Below are 21,594 nucleotides of genomic sequence, written 5' to 3' on the forward strand. Positions count from 1 at the left end.
CTAAAGTGGTTTGGAAACACCAAGCACCTCATGGGAAGCCAAATGCAACGCCGGCGTAACTCCAGCCATCAGCACCCTACAGACCTCTCCTAAGCCAGGCCTTCGGCCAGCGCTGTTATGGAAAACCACATTCAGAGAATACTTCCATATCACAAACCTTCCCTTCAGAGCTGTCAACTGGGCCATGTGCGAATCACCACTGCTCGGTTTTGGGGTTTGGTTTCGCTTTCCAAAAATCACACGTTGGAGTATAAGCTGCCTACCCTCAGTGAGCAACAATTTATTTCTAGAGCAAGTGATAACTCTTGTACTACAAGAATCCTACTGCCTGAAATAGTCTCCTCCTACCTAGTTTAAATAAAATCTGTAGTTAGGGAAATTGAAAGCATGAAAATGAAATATACGGTACAGTATTCTGACCAGAAGAAAAGACTGCTTGAGCGTTTGAATTCCCTGCCAGGACAGCATTAATTTGAGCCTGACCTGTTGTGCCTCCCCTTTGCCCCAGCCACGTGCAACCCCCAGCCCTGCAGGAGCTGCAGAAGACTCTGACAACTCCACGGAGAGCTACCGCTCTCAACCCAGAGCAATAACGCATCAGCCGCTAACAGAGTCTGCCGCAGCATTTCAACGCACACAGCTTTAAACTCTACTTTAATAAACTTACTTCAATCACACTACAGTTCATATTTTAAACTGAGATTCATGCAAATGAAAGGTAAATCAAAAATAATTGAACAGGAATTTACTTCTCTTAGAGGAAAGTAGAACTGCTCCGGAACTGCATCGACATTGTCTCACTGAATTTTATTGTATCAAAATACTCCAAATCTAACCAATTTTTATATCCAGCGGATGACGGATGTGAAAATATCTTATGAAAATTGTTCTTTGGTCTGTCGTTACAGAATATAAATAGTTTTGCAGCTTGTAGGAGCAAAGACCTTTCACTCATACCTTCAGCTATCACTGTTCATAAAGCTTCGCGTACAGCCTTGAATGCCAACTCTTCCTTGGGGATTTTTAACCCCAAACTCCATTTTAATATTTTAGAAGTTACCTTCAGCAGTCATTTACTAAACGCTCAAAGTTCTCTTTATGTTTGATGAGGAACACAGTAATACGGCACCGTATTATTAAAAGCAAACAACACAGTGCAGAGGACACTATTTCCGAGGATGATACTAGAGGCCCCTTTGTACTTTCCCCACTTTTTCCAATAAAAATCAAAGATCTGTAATGGAAATTACAGTTCGGATCAGATCCGGCTTGCTTGGATGGTTTTTGATCATTAATTTTGATCCATTTCCACTGCTTTTTTCATTACAGCATTGCTGAATCATATTTGAAATTTGCCAAGCTACCCTCAACCTTCCCCAACCTGTTAAAATATTTTTCAAACTATTTTAAAAAGTATTAACTTTGAATCCCCCAAAATCTCTAATTTCTATCTGCAATAAAGGATGTAAGAAAGAAAGAAATCATTTCCACACGCTTCTGCTTCCAGTGAGCTCTGGAGCCCCCAGCTAAGGGGTGTAAAGGTAAGAGCAACAGCACACACTCATGCTGCCGTCGCTTAGTTGGGCGTTTGCTGACGGGTGTAAGGCTCTTCCCCGTGCTGTGCCTGGCGAAGCAGGGAACCGATGTGCCGGATTCAGAGCTTCCTCCCAAACCTGAATTCCCGGCACAAAAACCGACTGCAACACGTCAGCCGAAGGCTTGGCGACCCTCTGGTCCCCTGCGGGCACCCAGGCGAATCAGCGCTCCGTCACCCGCACGCAACCACCGACTGGCGGAACGAACGGCCCCCAGCTCGTCCTGTAAATTCACAAGGATTGGTTCTGTCCTACAAAGCCAGGCAAGAGCAGTAAGCCAGCAGGCTTCTGGAAGTCTCCAAATACAGATCTCAAAATTCAAAGGGCTTTTTCCAGCCTGCACACGCTGCCACATAAATTACTGGGAAATGACTTTTTTTATTGCGTTCTTACTGGCAACGATAATGCCTACATTTTCAATGGGGTTTATGGGATAAGGCAGAGAGTAGGCGATTTCTCTGAATGAACGCACATAACCAAGTTGGAGGACAGTTTCCGTCAGGGAGGACATAATAGAGGGGCATAAATTACCCATACAGGCTTATTTCCTGACATCCTCACAACTATTTCGAATTAATCCTTTGCAACAAAGTGAATTTTCTCTGCGTGCCAGATGCAGTTTCAAAAAGCGAGACCAGACTGCCAGCAGTGGGACAGATTCCCCAGAGCAGACGTTGCCCAGTGTTACATCCACCGTGACCAGATGCAGCAGAACAGCCGCCCACGTGGGTGGTGACCACAGCTCCTGCTCCAGGGCCAGGACTGCCTCGGACAGACCCTCTTAACTGGTCTTTATGTCTGCCTGGAGTTAATAGGAGACACCCCGCGATGCCAAAGCCCTCTGCATTCCTGCTGACAAAAACTGAACCAAGATCAAGACGTGGCACTTGGGGGCATGGTTTAGGAGGCCGGGGGGTGTTGGGTTGATGGTTGGACTTGATGAGCTGAGAGGTCATTTCCAACCTTAATGATTCTGTGATTCTATTCACTGATTCTATGATCTTCAACGCTTTGGCTGCCCATGCTTACTGCTCCGCTGCCTGCAGAAATGAGCTTATATTGACGACCTGGTTGCAGAAGCATCGTCTAACAGGCTGCACGGCTGAGCTGGCATTTGCCGCTCTCGCTGCCCATCCTCTCAAAAAAAAATAAATAAATGGGGTAACAACATGATGTAATCACTACAGACTCTTGTTTTAGCAAAGGAATTGTGATTTCTTTGTTTCTTGCTGCTGAATACAATTTGGCAGGCTCTTCGCACTTTGCAGTCGAACCTGGAGACCCATCCCCGCGTTTCCCTTACAGGCACGTACAAAAGCTGAACTTTGTTCCTCGCAACAACTGGTTGGGCCAACAGCAGCCGTGACAGTAACCACCCGTTTCTGAGCCGTGACTCGCCAGGCAAAGGGGACGGCTCTACATGAAGGAAGCAATTTCATGCTTGAACAGCCTTGCACTATTAAATCAGAGAAGTGAGTTACAGCCACTTCTCGGGTGGACTCTGCTGCCAGCAAGGGTCAGGATCAGCCGGAGGGTGCACGGCAGCGCTGTCCTGGGACGAGCTGAAGGAAAAGCAGAACCGATACAGGATCGATCTGACAGAAATACGCATCCTTTGTGTTTAAATACTACAATTTTCCCGAAGAGTATAGCACATGAGGACTAAATACCAGTTCAACCTATCATTGGTACATTATTTGGGGCATTTACAGGAAAACTAGGATGGTGCTTATCCTTGCAATGTGGATAACTCTGACATACTTTAAATATGTGAAACTGCCACGCGTTTTTAAAAGATAAGCCACACAAATCAAAATCTTCCACTAAGCACCCTCACCATCCCCACTTTCAAAGGTCTGGAGGAAAAGCCGCATGCCAGCTGTCCTGCAGACTGTTGGGAGAAGATACAGTGGGAAGGAGGCACGGTCCCATCAGGGCTGACTTCCAAGACAGCCTGCAAATCCCTTACTCGGGAAAAAAAATAAAGCAAAGCAATACCTGCCAAACAACACTGAGGTTCTCCTTTCTTTTACACAGACTGTTTAAGCATTTACTAGTATTCAAAGTCACCTGAAGCCATAAATAAAGGAAATAAAAATCTCTTTTTTAGATCAATTTTTCTATAAATAAAATAATTCTTTATACATAGCAGAGTGATGTTTTGGGGGCCTCTCCAGTAAGGCCACCATCCCAAGCTGACAGCAGTGCTGCCAGGAACCAAAATTTGTTTTCAATTATCGTAACTCTAAGTAAGGAGCTGACTTCTGTTTTATCATCATGCCTCCCCTTATTAACTGCCCTACTCCAAAGAAGACCGCAGTCCACATGAAACAGCCTGTCAACAAGAAGTAGGTTTATCCTTCTGGGAATCAAAGGCTGTGGAAGTTCCCTGAATAAAGGACACCTCCAACGATTCACGCGCACGAATGTCTACATATAAATGCCCGTACTAAGTATAAAGAACTCACTAGGTCAACAGCCAAAACCACTTACACAACCTCCAGATGCAATCCCTTCTCCCAGCAGCGCTTCTGCTCCTTTGGTTCACCTCCAGATGTAGAGAAGTCTAACCCATTTTCAGACTAACAAGAGTTAGTCTTCCATTTAAATGAGTTGTACAGACAGACCTCTACCGAGCAGTCACTTTTTCTTCTCTTCTTAACACGTGGGTGCTTTCCTGACGGCGTCTGAATCAAAAATCTTCCCTTTATGTCCGTGGCTGTTCTGTCACATAGAGCAGGCTTCCCTTGGCACACACATACACAGAGATAACATTCTTAGCCGTGCATTGCTCATTCCTAGTTAAGACCACAAATAACTAACTGCCAATCTGACAAAGTAATTTGAAGAGCAGCATTTGTTGCTGAACAGTGACAGCATAAAGCAAAGCAAACTGCTGGTCTGTCTCGGGCGCAGCTCTTGGGAGCGATCCAAAGCCCGCCTGCAAAGCCACGCTCCAACAGCCCTCGAGCGCTAAGCAGAGACGGGAGCTTTCCTTGCATCGATTACCCTCCATCAAAGCTACGACAGCACTTAATTTTTAATTTTAGAAGCACTGGCACTGCACAGCTACGGCAGCCCTGAAAGCGAGGATGGAATCAGACCCAACTCTTACGGGAGAAACAGCAGCAAAGGGGAAACAGCAACAAATTGTAATTGTTCCTTTTGTTCTATGAAAGTACATATGAAAGACTCACAACACCAGTTTAGAAGCCATCTGTTGACTCATAAACATCTTTTCCTCATTGCTGGAGAATTACTTTTTAAAACCTTAACAGTTTTTAGCTAATTTACACGTTGGGAATTGGCTTTGATCTTATGCAGGTTACCTGTACGCACCTTCTCTCCCTACTGGCAGTCACCCCGGGTGATCTTCTTCCCCTCAAACAAGGTGGAATAATTTATAAACTGTCATTTCTAAGTAATTTCTAGCCAAATCTAATTACTGATTTCTCCCTGAGCTTTCTCGCTCATGGGTGGTTTATAGTTTCTCTATGTGTAACTGTATATACACAGTAAAACCTTAAAAATAAATTAGCTTTTAATTATATGAAGCTGTAAGCAGATAAACCTGGCAACAAAGGAACTCTTAGGTACTTTACCCACCACGACTTAGAGCTGGAAGAAGAACTAATGCAACGCTTTCTGGTGCAAGACAAATGGATTAGATGCGAACATCACAAAACAAAACAATTTACCCTCCCTTATCAGGGCTAAATTGCACGAAGAACAAATAGTGGTCTCGCCAAAAAAACATCTAATCAAAGCTTCATGCCCCGTAACAAGGAGTTCGAGGCACTAAAGGATTTTCACAGGTGTTTCACAGAGGAATTGCCACTTCTACGCTACTTCTTCCAGAGCCTTTTTCCCCCACCCTGGGCCCACCTGCCAAGGTTTTTGCTTTGAAGAAGCCATCGCAAAACTATGGCACCGAATGTAATCCGCAAGGACTATTTAGAAAATCGTCATGTGAGTTTGCTTCCGATCAGAAATGTATGCTCAGAAGCACATACACACACACAAACACAACGCAACAGCTAACTTCAACCTGAATTTCAATAAGAAAATCCAGCTATAATGGCTTACCAATTTGTAGAATAGCAGTTGCGAACTTGCTCATCCAGAAAAGACGGAAGATGGATTTCTTCCCTTGCCGGAGAAAATACTTAGAAATAAAACTAAACGTTTCTGTGTTGAATTAAATTGAGTGTAAGGTTTAATCAATAGCTACTTCAAATTAGGCCTGACACTGATTAAAGTCTTCAAGCTGGCCCGTACCACCAGAACGCAGGCAATCAAGGGGCCCTCCCTGGCAGACAACGCTGGACGCAAGGGGAAGCAAGTTCGGCCGTTGGCGCGACAGTCGCGTTCGTTAGCTGGAATTACAATATCAACGCAGGAGCGGAGATGCGACGGGATTCAGCCACAGGGTCTCGTTACGGCCCGCGGGGGGTGGATTTTGCGGTCTCCTGATGAGAGAACTCGTTCCTACAGAAGTCAGGGCAAAGCCTCACTGGCCTCATGGAGGTCAGGACATCACGTCAGGTCTATTCACAAGCGTCCCTGTTCGGGGGAAGGACGAGCCGTATTTCACAAAACTGTAAAGGGAATTTCTCATTAGCCAACAACCAACCCAGCCTTCCCTGTTTTCCTACAACTCAAAAAAGGAAACCTATTTTTAGAAATCTAACGTTTTTCCTTAGGGAAAAAATCTCCCTCATCCTACGTACACAAGTGTGGCGGTTGCATTGTAAATCCAGAATTAGCTCACAGTCATCAACGCTTAATCAGAAACAGAGTCATAAAAGGTTTCAGGAGCTCTTTCATCTGCTGATGTGAAAAAAATTAAGATTCCCTCAGATTTTTTTTTTCCTCTTAAATATGTGTTTCTTATTTAGACTCTTATGACACTCACACACGCCCCCCTCCATTTGCCACAGCACTGCTTTGATCATTTGGAGGCACAGCAGCAGCCACGATCCCACACAGCGAGAGCCCTGGTACCACCCGCTGCTGTGGGATATGAGCACCAAGCTGTGGAGGAGAGTGAAAAGGACTGACGAGCATCTTTGATCCTTACTCCACGTCTGCACGCTGCAGATTGACTCCCGGGAGTACAGGCGAACCGCTATGTGGACGGCAGCAGCCTTGGCAAAGCGAGAGAAACCTGGACACCCGCATCAGGGGGACGGGATAAAGTTGCCCACGTGCACAAAAAGTGCAGCGAGGATCAAAGAGGGAAAAGGAATGAGGAAGGCCAGAACTGGAGCAGAATGGGAATGGATTCATTTTTTAAATATATATATATGTTATATATATATACACACATGCCACAACAATGAAAAGGGTACCGTGTCAGTGTTCTACTTCCCTTTCACTGCCCTCTTCCCAATGCCTTTGCCAATAAATGTACTGTAGCATAACTGAAGAATTAATTCCTAGAAGGAGAAATTACAAGATTCTTCTTTTTCTTGGGCTGTTTGTTTCTTACCAGAATTCCTAGGTCTGTTCGTAGATGTAAGAATGTACATTTGCTACACGGACATAATATTATAATGCACAAATGTCAATATTTTTCATAGAGATATAAAGGCAGTGGGAACTCTCACCAGACGACGACACTTTGCATTTAGGGTCAAACCACAGTTGGAAATCACAAAACCTTCTAAACACAGGACTAATGGGTAAGCTGAGGTTTTCAGACACATCATTTTCTCCTTTAAGCCTGAGCCGGACACCACTGGGAGCAGGAAGAGGACGTCACTGAGAAAAAGGCATCCAGATGTTTTCCCAACATCTCCATCTTAAACCAGCCCAAGACGGAAAGCCGCTGCACCCGTCAGGGGCATCTCGTGCAAGACGGAGAAGAGGAGCAGTGCTCAGGGCTGCTGCCAGTAGCTGCAACTCCCCACCACCCCCGGAGACCCCCGCACAACCCCGACGGCACACGAGTCCCTTTAATTGCTCGCACAGGCAGCCAGAACAGAGCCCGCAACTTAACAGCATGGCGCATATTCAGGGAGAGGCGAAAACACCACTTGCGCGCAGCAAAACGTTGACATGTGACAGATACAATAAAAAAGGTCAAGTCATGCCAAGAGTTAGTCAGTCTTCTATAAATGCCCTTCATTCCTTTAATCCCCCGGCATCGTTACAGGAGAACAGCTTGGCCATCTCCCAGCGCAGCCTGCAAGTAACTGCGCGGCGATGGGGAGCCGGCCCCGTCCCGAGCGCTGCGCCAGCCGCTGCCCGCACAGCCTGCTCGCCGGCTCCCCTCCGGCTGGTGCCCTGCCCGCAGTCCGCCTGACCCCGACGGGCGTCCTGCAAAGTTTCCTCTCTCTGGCCTCGAGTTTGCTGCTGCATTTAGTGCGGCCCCTCCAGAGCCAATACACAGATTTAATACATTTATACCTGGGTAACACCGGTCTTTTCACCAGCTCATGACTACTCGCAACACCAAAGTATACAGGTTATTTTGAGCTTCCAACTAGACCGCACGTCCAGCAAGAACCTTTTTTTTTTTTCTTTTCTTTTCTTCTATTCATCTAAATTTGCCAGAGAAAACTTCCTGGGCTCTGAAAGAAAAGCTCGCATTTATAATGTGAAAGGTACAGTAAGTCAGACACCCGATGCAAATCGGATGCTCTGTCCCACCTGCCAATAAAAATCTGTCTTTCTGTCATACACAAAATATATTAACCATCAAATCATATTCTTCCTTAATACCAAAGCATTACAAATTGGCTTTCAGAACAATTCAATACTCCGTAAAGACAGAATACGTACCGAAAGCATCTGTCTGAAGAGGAAAATGAGAAAAGAAAGTTATTTTTCTTCTAAATCCCATAATACTTTTTGGCCTTTCAACAAAGAACATGAAATTTTTGTCATCGGGAAAACGCATTTAGGCAGATTTCCCCCGGTATTAAATACCTCATCTCCCTCAGCCTGAGCAGAACCGTGCATGAAGTCGAACACTTCACCTGTTTTTCCAACACGCGCTTCCCTGCCAACGCTCGCGCCCAGGGAAAGGCCAGGGAGAGGCTTTGCGAGTCCCCCCTCGCTCTGGCGCGTGCAACGCTCGCGTCCTCTTTCTTCGTGGGCTGCAAGGGCCGCGTGAGGGAGGAGCACGCAACGCTCACTCCACTGCTACTTGGGTAGTTTAAAGCTAAGCCGAGCCACCTGCCAAGAGCATCGCGGCGCAAGAAAACAGTCAGGCAGCAGCAAGGGAAATCCCCAGGCCGGCAGCGCAGCGCGTCCTCCTCGCTTCCCAGGAAGTCTGCAAGATGCCCCGTCCCTGCTGCAATATCGCAGCCCCGAAGCCAGCTCCAGCAGCTCGCCGTGACTTCCCCCGGCGCTCTTGAGAAGGGCGAGGGATAGAGAAACATGCAATAAGCAATAAAGCTTTTCTGATGCTTCCGTTTCGCAAAGTATGTCTTTGCTGGCAGCGGCGTGAGGCGGCGTTTTACGGAAACCTGGCATCACCAAGTTACAAACCACTGTGCTGTGGAGAAGCATGGCCTGAGGTGCTTGTGAGCAAGCTCTGCTGTTAAAGCAGTGCTTCTGCTTCCACTATTCGCAGGCACTTCCAAACAAAATCCACGGAACAAAGTATTTCTTTTCTTTTAATTTTCATGGGAACCTGAAGAATTTCATTTCAAACAAAGCACTATCAGCAGGATTTCAGCTAAGCGACAATTCAGTTTAAAAAGCAGTAGTGGGAGATTTTAGAAGACCTGACCGCTTGTATATATTCAGCTATGCTTCTGTTCCTCTGAATTTTTATTTGTTATAAGAATCAGACTATTTATGTAGCTGAAGGAGAACGGGGTGGGGGGGTGTGAAATGCATTGGAAAAAGATAAAATTCAATCAACACTCGGTTTCTATAAAAATGAAGTGGTGAAAAAAAAATCCTGCCTCTAAAACTGTACGTTCAGAAGTCTGCAAATTTGGATAATCCTCCATGCAATGTCAGTCCAAGGCTCCTCAGAGAACGTGCCTTCACGCAAAGGTTTCGAGTTAAAATAGGCTTGATAGGCTGCTCCGTCAGCTTTAACACCGCTACCGGGGGGCAGGAGGGAATTCTCTGAGTGCTGAAGACAAAGTGTACAACAGAGCTAGACTTCCTCTGAAGTGCCGTTACTTGTTACGGGACCTTTAGACAGCAATCGGAATCCCTATTGAAATGGAGATAAACACGCGCATTGGTACTCTCACATCAAATACACGTGTAAACACAAGCCCACTGTTGTGACTGGAAAAATTAATCCGTAAATTCCATTAAAAATAATACACTGGATTCGGTGAAACACTCCCCAGAGCTACTCCACGGTCTCAAAGTCACCACAGGCTTCACTCAAAATTAGTAAGTCACTAGACTTAAAAAGAAAACAAAACCCGCCAAAACCCCAACCACAAACCCCGCCTCGGTTTTTATATTGTCACAAAACATTTTGAGAGACCTTCTACAAAATTCCGATTATTCCGGAAATGTCTATGGCTAAATCAGACAGAAAACTACATCCTGCAGGCAGCCTTTGGTGTTGGTAGTATCTTCTCTTTATCAGCCTTAAAATGTCAATTTTTAAACGCTGGCAGCGCGGTTATAAAAATTTATAAAATTGACATTGATATTTTTATAATTTTAAAACATTAGAAATAAAGTTTTCCCCGAAGAAAAAGGTTTCCGTTACTGCAGGTGATAAGACGCGCCGCAGGGCACTTTGCGACGTGCCGCCGTGCCAACGGCTGGCTCTAAGCTGACAATTTTCAGCTGCTCACCAGGCAAACTGCGCAGGACGGCGGCGTTTGTGACGCCGAAACCCCTCCCCTTAGGAAGTCTGCATCAGAAGCCATCGGAAGCGGTAAACCCGCGGGTTTTCAAACACCGCTGTTCACGCCCGCCAGCTGACCTCGAGGCGGCGCTGCCTCGCGCCGCGGAAGGGGCCGGAGGCGGGCGCGGGCCGGGGCTCTGCAGGCGGCACCGGGGCACGCGGGGACTCACCCGTCTAACCTCACATCGGGCAAACTGCGGTTCAGGGCGATCAAGTCACTGGCCATCAGGTTAAATTGGTTGATTTTGAACAGCTCTTTCATCTTCTCCTGGTCATCCTTAGGAATGAGCACAGCCTTTCCCATCTCGCCAGGTCCTTCTTGGTTTCGAGAAATAACAGCTGTAACACAAGAGAGCAAAAGGCCGACTTTTAGCACGTGGGCGGCGGTTTTACTCCGCACCAACAGGGATCGGCAGGTTTGGGCACCCAGCAAGGAACGTTAAAAAAAGGTAATAACACATCACAATTTTCTCTGTGCTCCGCTGTGAGGTTCTCTCTCTATCCGGATCTGAATTTCTAGCTAGATGCCTTCGAAGGTGACTAAAGATCCCAGATTCGCTCCCTTGCGGCTTTTGGCTGTAATCACAGTGACGGTAAACAACCGTTCTCAAGAGATTTACACCAGGATTACAAAGCACAGCACCAGATCCTCCATGAGATCCTGCAGACAGAAAAGGTTTGGAAAACACTTTTATAGCTATTGAAGATAACTGGAGAACATGTGTATGCAACTAATTCCAACCATCTTTTGGTTTTTATTTAGTTTTAAGTACCAGGCACGTGATAGCATAATCCCAGCCCTGTAAGTAAATAATTCAATCTTCAGTGACAAAAACACCCAAAACTGTCCTGAAAAACACAGTATCCCCACCCTGACAGAGTAGCTTTTACATATTATTAGAGCCTAGTTTTGAGAAATATTTGTACAGTCTATTTTGAATTTTAAGGGAAATTATAGTATTGTCTCGTAGAAGCACAGAAAAATAAACAAAATACAGACTTGCCTTTTTAGGAAACAGTATGTGAAAACGAAAGGAAACCCCCCACGTGTACAAACAGTTATGGTCACTATTCTAAAGCAAAAGCCCTCCAGAAGATGAGAGTTTCCTTCAACCCGGGTGTGCAGCTAAGCCGAAGAGGCCCCCTCCCCTCCCAGCTACTCCCAACTTAGACGTTTTATCAACAGCCACCTCAATTTTTAACTAATTTCACATTCCCGCTCTAAATCAGCCCCTTGACTGAAGCAGATTAATTACCACTGATTGGCTTGTCTTTAGCAATAACGGCTCCTTGCTCCTCTCACGAACAGGCAGCGCTGGACCCTGCTCGCACCCGCAGTGCCGCGGGGGTCACCCGGGGGCGCTGGGCAGCGGCGACGCTCCCGGCACCTCCCACGCTCCCTCCTTCCACGCCACCTGCCAACGTGACCACTTTCTCTTAACGCAGGGATCTTGGTTTTATTCTTCTGCCACCACATTCGTTTTTCATCTTTAGTATCAAAATTACTCTGAAACATTTAAGGGCCACCAGGATGATCAGAGGGCCGGGAAGCTGCCATACAAGGACAGGCTGGGAGAGCTGGGTTTGTTCAGCCTGGAGAAAAGGAGGCTCAGAGGGGATCTCATCCCCATGTACCAGTACTTAAGGGGCAGCTACGAAGGAGATGGAGACTCCCTTTTTACACGGAGTCCCATGGAGAGGACAAGGGGGGATGGACACAAGTTGCTCTTGGGGAGATGCCGATGGGGCACGAGAGGGAAATTTTTCACAGTGAGGACAGTCACCTCTGGAATAATCTCCCCAGGGAAGGGGTTGGCTCGGCCACGTTGGGCACCTTCAAGAGTCGGCTGGACAGGGCGCTGGGCCATCTTGTCTAGACTGCGCTCTTCCTAGAAAGGTTGGGCTAGATGATCCCTGAGGTCCCTTCCCACCTGGGAATCTGGGATTCTGTGATTTGATGCTTAATATCTTGAAAGACTGCCACTTACGAAGGCTTCTCTACCAGCTGAAGAGTAATTAAAGCATTTATTTTTGCTACCAAAAAAATAAAATGCTTGAAGCATAAACCCTTTGCTACAAGATGCACAGGAAGAAGACTAAGTGACTTTATGAGGAAAAATCTATGATTTTCCCAAGGAAATCAGACATCAGGGCTCGCCACAACAGCCTAGCAGAGTTTTACAACATCAGGGCTCGCCACAACAGCCTAGCAGAGTTTTACAGAAACGGCTTTTAAAAAATAAATGTTACAGACTCTGGGCACAGAAAGTGTGTTTCTGCAGTTCTAGTTTATGCTTCCGTTGAGCGAAGAACCTTTTACAGTATTATCTGATATATTTTTTTATCCTTCCCTTTGATAAGAAGCAACACCTTTATATTCTGCAACAGGAAGAAATTATTAGCTTTCGCTGTGATTACTTGCGAAGGTGAAATTGCTATCAGGGAGATGCTTAAATCTTAAATGTGGCGGCTGTGAAGCCCTCTGCATCCAACATGGTTTCCCACGGATGACAGGCTCAGCGGTTAATGCGTACTGGAGTCGGCAGCATCCTCCCGGGAGCTAAACCGGCTGTGGCACTGGCACCAGCACCGAAGGCATGCTTGAGATGCTATTAGATACCTTTTTTCATGTCTGAGCAGAGCTGCTGACTCCTCTCACCTGGCTTTGGGAAAGGAATTAATGACTACACTGCTAGATATGTTCCCTAATAGGCAGAATTTTATCTTGGAGAATACGCCTGACAGTCAAAACCATTCAGAATTACCACCGGAAAGAAATAAAGTACGAGAAGAGCACAGCCGTGCTGTGATTTCAGCTGCCCTGGAGCGCAACGCTGCGCCTCTCCGCAGCTACGCTTCACCCACAGAATTGCCTGGAAACCTGCACTGCCCAGGTACGCACACAGTTACGCGTTGTATATGCTATTAAATTCCTCTCGCAACACTTCATATTTATGCAATGCGTAATACAAACGTAAAATATTTGGGATTGATGGCTGGTAATTAAGCTCTGCTATACCGTCGCTTTCTGGAGGAACGACGAGACTCCTCAGAGACCGCAATTTGAAGATTTAGTCCCTCAAGCTGCAAATGTTATTTATGGAAATAAATTCCGCTTCCTTTCTGCTGGAAGAGGCAGAGGGCGCGAATTTATCTAAACAGCAGCAGGGAGCAGGCAAAGAGAGGCAGCGTGGCCGCTGAAACCACGGCAAATGGGTAAGAAGCACAGAAAGGAGCTTGGCCAATGTCCTTCTCCTGGACAAACACAACATAAATGGAAAGGAAGGAGATCCTCGAAAGAGGCATGAACGTCTCTGAGGAGGAAGAGGAGTGATGAGAAGGTGGAGGAAGCTTGTCCTTGCTCCATCCTTCAGTCAGATCATCTTTTGGAAGCAAAGAGAGATTCTTTGGCTTTTTTTCTTCTTCCAAAGCTGTCTGGACTAGCTCTGAGGGCTTTACAGGCGCTCCCCAGAACACCAGGACCACCTCTCCGTAATACCGCATCAGCACGTGTACCATCTCCCTGCCCGGGCAGGTAGCCACGCGGTTCATGGTCCGACTGACTCGCTGCAGCCCCGGCGCGAGCCGGGAGAGGGGACACCGGGAGAGGGGACCCTGGGCATCTTGTGCCACGACCTGCCACGTGGCGTGAGAGCTGGAGGAGCACCAAGAGGCAGAGCACAATGAGGCATCCAAACTAAATGTCTCCAAAATAATAAGGCAGCGTACCAGCATGGTTTTGTATCCTGCTGAAATACTTTGGGATTGGCCAAAAATATCTTGGTGACAAAATCCTCCTGTAGAAATTGGAAACTTTTCCTTAAGACAAATTAATTACGGGGGGGGGGGAATTTAGCAACCTGTTATTAGCACAGCCATTGTTACAACAGCAAATTTGCTGACCCTCCTTGTAGTAAGTCAAATATCAAAACTGTATCTCCCTGACATGCATGGAACACCTACCGCAAAGGGTTTCATGCTCCAAGCCCAGGTAACAGGGAGAGAGCTGTAGAGGATGTTATGCTCCAGTGTAAACTCTCTGTAAATAATTCATCAGAAACCCCAGCTCTTTTGCAACGGACCATCACAGGGACTCGGATTAAACTCAGCCTGAAAGCTTTTGTTTATTCTTTCTGAAAGCATGAGGTATATATTCCTTCATCTGCAAAATCAATTTTCATTACAAGATTCTGTGTTCTTCCATTGTTCGCTAAGGTCCATCATGATAGAACTTCAGTGAGATCTCCCTGACCTGACATTCATTATAAAACTAATCAGAAATTTCCTAAACAGCCTTTCCACTCCCACAGTTTTATTCAAAGCCAAGTACTATCAGATTGTATTTCAATACATGCATATCTGTGATGGAAAAACATATTTAATTCTGCTCCAGTTAAAACGCAGCAACCTCAACTTATTAAATCTTTAAAGAAGATGCTCACAGTTTATGAGCTAACAGCCACATACACGCTGACATTTTCAGAGGTGTAGCTCAAATCCGTACCCAGGACCATCTCTTCTTGCATTTTCTCTCCTGTATTTCAATGAGCAAGGTTTGAACCCAGCGCCTCCGTAAGAGACGGCCCTCGGCCACCTCAGACGCAGCAGATGCAGATGCACAACAGCCAACCACATCTGAGTGGGGGAAAATAACACTTTCCCTTTTCCAAACAGTATGTAAAATATTAAAACACGACCCAAGCAGACATCAGAATAGCAGAGATGGCGGGAATACTTCGCAAATTAAGATCCCTTGCAAATATTCAGTTTGACTGAACTTTTCATAGAAAATTCGGTTTTTGCTTGCACTCAGCAGATCCGAGAATCTAAAGATGGTGTCAAAACTCTTCCAACACCAGGTATGTCCCCGAAGCTGGCTTTCTGAACTGCACAAAGCCACTATAAATATTTCTACTGAACCACCTGTTATTTATGCAAAGCAAACAAAACAATTTTTCAGCTTTTCCAAATATTGATATTGGCATTTCACCAAAGCTTTACGTTCTGCTTTACCCTCTTTTCTAGGAAGTACAGCACACTTCATCCGTACGGCATACTTTAGATCAAACTGTTCAGGGTATTTTATAAAACACCGAACTTGTATTCAAGTTTCCGTACCAAAATCTTTATGTAAAACATACACACACGCACACACACACACACACTCTTCAAGCAGAGAATATAAACATAACAGAGAACCCCTTTATCTAGAGGATTAAAAAAAAAAAAATCTGTTTCTTACATATTCCAATTGTACGAATGGTAAAAGAGGAAACAATCAGTGAAGGCACACTGCTGATTATGAATTACTCCACCCGTCCTGGCGTTCACAAGCTAAAATGAGCACAGCAAGCAATTTCCCTACAGAGCACATCTTCAAAAACATCACTTCGAATTCACGGTCCCAAACACCTTTCCCACATCGCTTTTATCCTTCTTTTCGAGAGCGCTGTGAAGATCGCCGACTCTGAACGACTCAGCAGCGGGTAACAGCTCCATCCCGCTGCAGTGCTACTGGAAAGCCCGGCCTTCACAAGCAGAGGCTGCCCAAATCTTGGAGAAGGTTACGCAAATCCTCCAGCCAGGAGAGGTCTAAGATTTTCCAGGCCCTGCTGCCTCCAGGTTTTTCCCCCCGACGGAAAGAGCTGATTGACCCCACAGAGGCTGCATGTCCCCATCAGGAGCAGCCCTTCCCAGCCCATGCCCACAGCCAACAGGCAGCGCTGCCACCTTCCAAAGTACGTGAACTCACCTCCAGGCTCGTATTTTGAATTTTAAACAACTTGCAATTGTAATGGGGACCCGAGGGGGCACTCAGGGATAGCCACGATCCTTGAAGCCAGTGTGGAAGAAACTCAGAGGCGTATTTGATTTTTCTACATAAACATTACCTGGCCGTCGACCCATAAGGTTATTGCCATGTCTGATCCAGAAATACTTTGGGAACACTTCTGCTGTTTGTAAGTCCAAAGTTTTCATGAATACTAAAAACCAACAGGAAACAAAAAACTTGGACTCAGCTGCTCTTTGCTTTTCCTTTGTGTTGAAACCCCACCTCGCTCCTTATGAGGCTTTCCTCTTGCTGCTACGCTTGTCCAACACTTCCATGTCACGCTTCACTGTCCTTTGCTATTTCTGCCTCATTCTGTGATCTGGCCTTGCTGGTGGGTCTCCATGGGCTTGTGTCGGTCTTTCACACCGCTCCTCGGTAATTCACTGAGTTTGTATTTACTGGACAATACCTTCCTGAGCTGTAGGGATAGAGGTTGTGTTTGACCGACCCGCACATATAGATATCCACATCTTAAACGGTAAGCAAAAGAAAGAGAAGGATGGCTGCACATAGGCGCTACCCTGCTCACACCGTTGCTGCTGCCAGGTGCCTATGACACATACACACCTCATTGCTTCTTTCCACAAAGATTGTATAAGCTCAATCTTCTAATATTAAGAATTCACACTGTGGAAAACCTTAACAAAATAGAGACCTGGATTCCTCTTCTCCTCCGTAAATCACATCGATTAACGAACTTGAAATTGCAGTCTACTCATCATTGTTTAAATGTAAGATGAAAGAAAAAAAATGAGAGAAGAATAGGGATGGAAGCGGATCCCAGGTCACCACGCTTTCCCCACACCACAGGACATAATGAACAGGACTTAAAACAGCCACAGCATATGTGGATTGTTGGTTTCGGTTTGGTTTTTTTTTTAATATTTGCTTTGAAACCTTTGAAGAGAAAGTTTTTACAGCCTTTCAAGGAAACTTAAATGAAACCTAAGCAATAAGCTAGTGAATTATACTTGTACCTTGATACACCTGAGGAAGTAGAAGAATTTTCATATTATTTCTATAAAAACTGGAGAACTGATGCACTTGAAGAATATTAAAAGGGTTTAGCACAGACAGGCAAAGTTAGGAGGGTTTGCTGGGAACTGAGCAAAGAGAAATCTCAGCTAAAGCCAGAGGACTTCTACTGACCAAAACCCAAAGTCGGCGCTGATGATGCAGCACGCAAATTAAGAAAAACTTGTTTGTCAAGTAATTCACAACAGAACTACAAAAACCACAGGGATAAACAATATCGACAGCAGAACTGATTAGATTAAGTGTCTTCAGGCCTCTTCCAGTTTTTAATACCATAATTCAGCACACCAAACCCAATAACCTTCCTTCGGTTTGTGCCCGTCTGGGAAAGGCTTCCAGTAAATCACAAGATGACAAATCCTTCCCTAGATCAAAGGTCTGTCTGGCTTCGTACACTGTCTGAGAGCAACTGATGGATCACGGCAGAAAAAATAAGACACAAGTTTTAAAATATTTCTTCCACAGATTTCCCTTTGCGGCGGTGGGGGCTGTACCCAGAGCCTTGCGTTCAATAGATTGCCGTCAGCTTGCATGCTCCCTTTTTAAATCTATCATTTTTACAATGAACTGCATGACTTAACGGAGCACCGTTGGCAAAAAATAGCACCCCTTTTATTTGCTTTGGATTTGCTATCTCACGTCTTCATTGGGTTTTGCCTTGGGAGACACAGTGAATCCCTAATCAACCTTCTCTGCCTATTTATGCCTTTACAAATCCTCAGTCTATCCCTCCTTGCTTACCACTTCTCCAAGCATTAGAATTATTTAATTTAGTCTCTCCCCACAGAGAGGCCAAGCAGTACCTGAAATCATCCTTGCCTGCCTTTTCTGCACCACTGGTTTCACTCAATGAAACCGAGCTTGGTTTGAATCAAGCACCAAAACAACAAAAAAAAAGCTTCTGTCCTTCAAGGGCATAAATTCATACACATCTGGCAAAGTGAACAAGGCTGCTTGAATCTGCAGCAGAACTCTTCTTCTGTGATTATGTTTCAAGATAGAATCATAGAACTATTAAGGTTGGAAAAGACCTCTCGGATCATCACGTCCAACCCCCCAACCCAACACCCCCAGGCCTCACAAACCATGTCCCCAGGTGCCACGTCTGCACGGTGGTTGAACCCCCCCAGGGACGGTGACTCCCCCCCTCTCTGGGCAGCCTGTGCCAGGGCCTGACCGCTCTGGCAGGGAAGGCATTTCCCCTCATCTCCAACCTAAACCTCCCCTGACGCAGCCTGAGGCCATTCCCTCTCGTCCTGTCACTGGTGACCTGGGAGCAGAGACCGACCCCCCCCTCACTCCAGCCCCTCTCAGGCAGCTGCAGAGAGCGAGAAGGGCTCCCCTCAGCCCCCTCTTCTCCAGGCTAGATCTTGAAACCAAAGCAATCTACAGTCCTCTGCAAACTTCCTTGTCACACTTGCGTCGTTTCTGAAGGAGCTGCATACATAACACTTTTCGAAGGAGGCGTCTATCTGTATGCGCCTCACGGTGCTTCAGTTAACTCTACTTAATGGTTGCAGCTAAGAAGGAGCAGTGATTCAGCAGTTTTGCTCATTAACTTACTGAAGCGGATTTCAAACACTTTTGAAGTGTGCTTTTTTAAAAAATAATATATGTCTATCAAAAATAGCTTTACCTCCAAGCACAAGAATTAACAGCTCATCTCTTCAATGACCATCTTGGTGCACACAGGGATAATGGAACTGACACGAAGCATGCCCACAAAGAATAAAAATGCTATTTTTCCAGCATTCTGCCTGCAGACATTTTTCATCATCTGTCAGCGGAGATAGGCCTCCTTTGGAAATGAAAACAACCCCCTCACATGGGCTTATTAGAAGCACTGAGGTCTTTGGTGGAGTGGAGAATAGAAAGCACAAAATTCAAGATAAAGAAAGGAGAGAAAAAAGGCAAAGCCCAATAGATTTCAAAGCATTCAATTTATTTAACAATTCAGTAAAGGCTCTGCATGGGGGCTGTTGCACAAATAAGCACGGCAATACTCAGAAGGTATAAGGACTCATCATCCACGCTTTTCTTTGGTTGTTTTTTCGCCCCAAACATTCACCTTCCTTGCTTATTCCTGCCTTGTAACGCCTGCACTTCGGTTTTGAGTAACAAATAACACTGTAAACGTAACGATGCTGTTTTGCAGCGAGCAGGGGCAGCTCTTCCGTGGGGGGCTGTGGGGTCCATCCCCCCAGAGCGGGGCCTCCCCCCCGCCCAGCTGCGTGCGTCCCACCGTCGCGGGCTGAGCTCAGACGGGAGCGTCCCGAAGACCTGTTGGCCACAGAGCACAGCCCAGCCGTCAGCTCACACCCCCCCGCCCCCCGACACGGCGAGGAGAAGGACCGCTGTCCGCAGCAACGGCCCAGCGGTACTTTCAAGCCCCCTTGGTGACGAGTAAGCAGCAGCGATGCCGATGAGCAGAAACCCACAGCTTTTTGGTTTAACCACCAAGCGCGTTGCAAACGCTTTGCAAGGTGAGGGTGTTGCGTGGCTACCGTGTACAACCGTCATCAACAGGCGCTGCCAACAGCGAGAAACACCCGTGGCACCAAAAAGCATCTTCTCGTTTCAGAATCTGTTTAGTCAGTCAGTTATTCCAACCTTATTCATATATTATTAATCGGTCAAAATATCTAAAAGAGGAAGTCGGAAATACCACTTTATACTCTTCCACTGCAGATAAAAACCTCGTCTTCTGCCAACAGCAGCGACCACACCAGCGAGCTTCAAAACTACCAGTTTGCTGCCCGGGCTGCGAGCTGCCCTCGGAAACGGGGCGCCTCCCTCCGGAGGGGCGTGGTGCACCCCCGGCCATGGGGCTGCGGGGTCACCCTCTGCAGGGAGGAGCCGCCCCGCGTATGCACAGCCCAGGAGAGGTGACGGCACCTCCTTGACCAACAGAGCAGCCAACTCTCTTCGTATTAAGGGGCTGACGGCAGCCCGAATCTCACTCGTTCTGCAGCTGCTGGGATCGTGAGCAGTTTGAAAGGATAAATACCCAACTTCGTAAGAAACTGAGGAAATAATTACACTATTGCTGTTTTGAAAGATAAAAACAACTAGATGAGGATAAAATTGATCTTAGTACAGAGACAGGGAGTCGGTAGCCAACGGGGTGTAAGTGACGTGCAATTACCATCTGCCTGATACGCAAAGTCTCCTCGGACATGCCCGTATACACAATACGTAGAGGATAAAATGTGAATGGTTTACTGGTAAATATGTCTTAGTACATGACGATTTGTCTCTACTTACAATGAAAATTTGAAAAAGTATTTCATAAGTGAACTTTTGATTGAAACAGGCATATATAAACAGGTAGTACCATAGCCAGGACCTGGATAGCAGGCAGAGCCGGCTGCTGCCTCCATCAGTCCAGGCGCCCGGTCTTTCCAGACGCAGGTTATGCATTATGCAGCTCCTAATTATCACTGATTTATATTTTACTACATAAAAATCAATCATTGTCTCATTCCCCAAGGAATCTTATAAAAACCTGTGGCGGGGCCTCTCCGATACTGCACGCTACCTTTAGCTAGGCAAGCCGGCTGCGTACAGAGCCACACGCAGGGAGATGCTCCTAACTCGGTACCGTACCCCGAGTTCAGCCTCGCTCCGCTATGTGCAATTTAACACCATTTTGCGAATTCTAGGAGCTTTCTCCTCCCATGGCCCACTGGCCCCGGCCACCGGCCCTGCGCTTCTCCAGAAAACCAGGAGCCCGGCCGCAGACCTCAGTCATCCTGCACGTCCGCATGGATGGGGTCTGCAGACTTAACGTGGCTGCTTCCCCAAGGGCTCGGGGACGACTGTCAACAAACTGGAGTTTAACTGGAAAAGAAATGATGGCACAGCTGGAACCGGAGAGGTGGAGGTGGATCTGTAATAAGGAAAGACAGCAAAAAAAAAAATCCTCCCTGTCCACCACACCACCCTACTGGCCAGAGAAGAAGTGACATGTGAAAGACCAAATGAAAAGAAGAGACTTAAAGACTACAGTACTTTTGACAGCTCTGCACAAATACTCCCTCGCCAGACACTCGGCTCTGCGTGCTTTGAGTTCAGATATGCACCAGTAAAAGAACATTAACTGGAAAGAGGGGAATCCCCTCGAGGCAAGGGACTCATCTGACAACACCGTGTTCCCCCCCAAGGATGGGTGCCAGCCTCACGGGAGAGCTGTGATTCACAGGGGCGCAATGCCGGTGGTCTCCCCACAGCCCATTTTGGGGTAAGATCCATCATCGCTGGGGTAGCCAGGACAAAAAGAACCTCAAACCCGGCCC

At 46.4% G+C, this 21,594-nt stretch overlaps 1 protein-coding gene across 2 annotated transcripts in view; it reads right to left on the reverse strand.

Moving 5' to 3' along the window:
- The window catches only part of GALNT13 (polypeptide N-acetylgalactosaminyltransferase 13), a 157,172-nt gene that overhangs the window by 86,193 nt on the left and 49,385 nt on the right, over window positions 1-21,594 (reverse strand). For both annotated transcript variants that reach the window (XM_075092714.1, XM_075092713.1), the window contains exon 4: window positions 10,602-10,770. In XM_075092714.1, coding sequence (XP_074948815.1) covers window positions 10,602-10,770 — 169 coding nt within the window. The remainder of the gene's footprint in view (window positions 1-10,601; window positions 10,771-21,594) is intronic.

Source organism: Phalacrocorax aristotelis, chromosome 5 (genome assembly GCF_949628215.1).
Source record: "Phalacrocorax aristotelis chromosome 5, bGulAri2.1, whole genome shotgun sequence".
Classification (NCBI taxonomy): domain Eukaryota; kingdom Metazoa; phylum Chordata; class Aves; order Suliformes; family Phalacrocoracidae; genus Phalacrocorax; species Phalacrocorax aristotelis.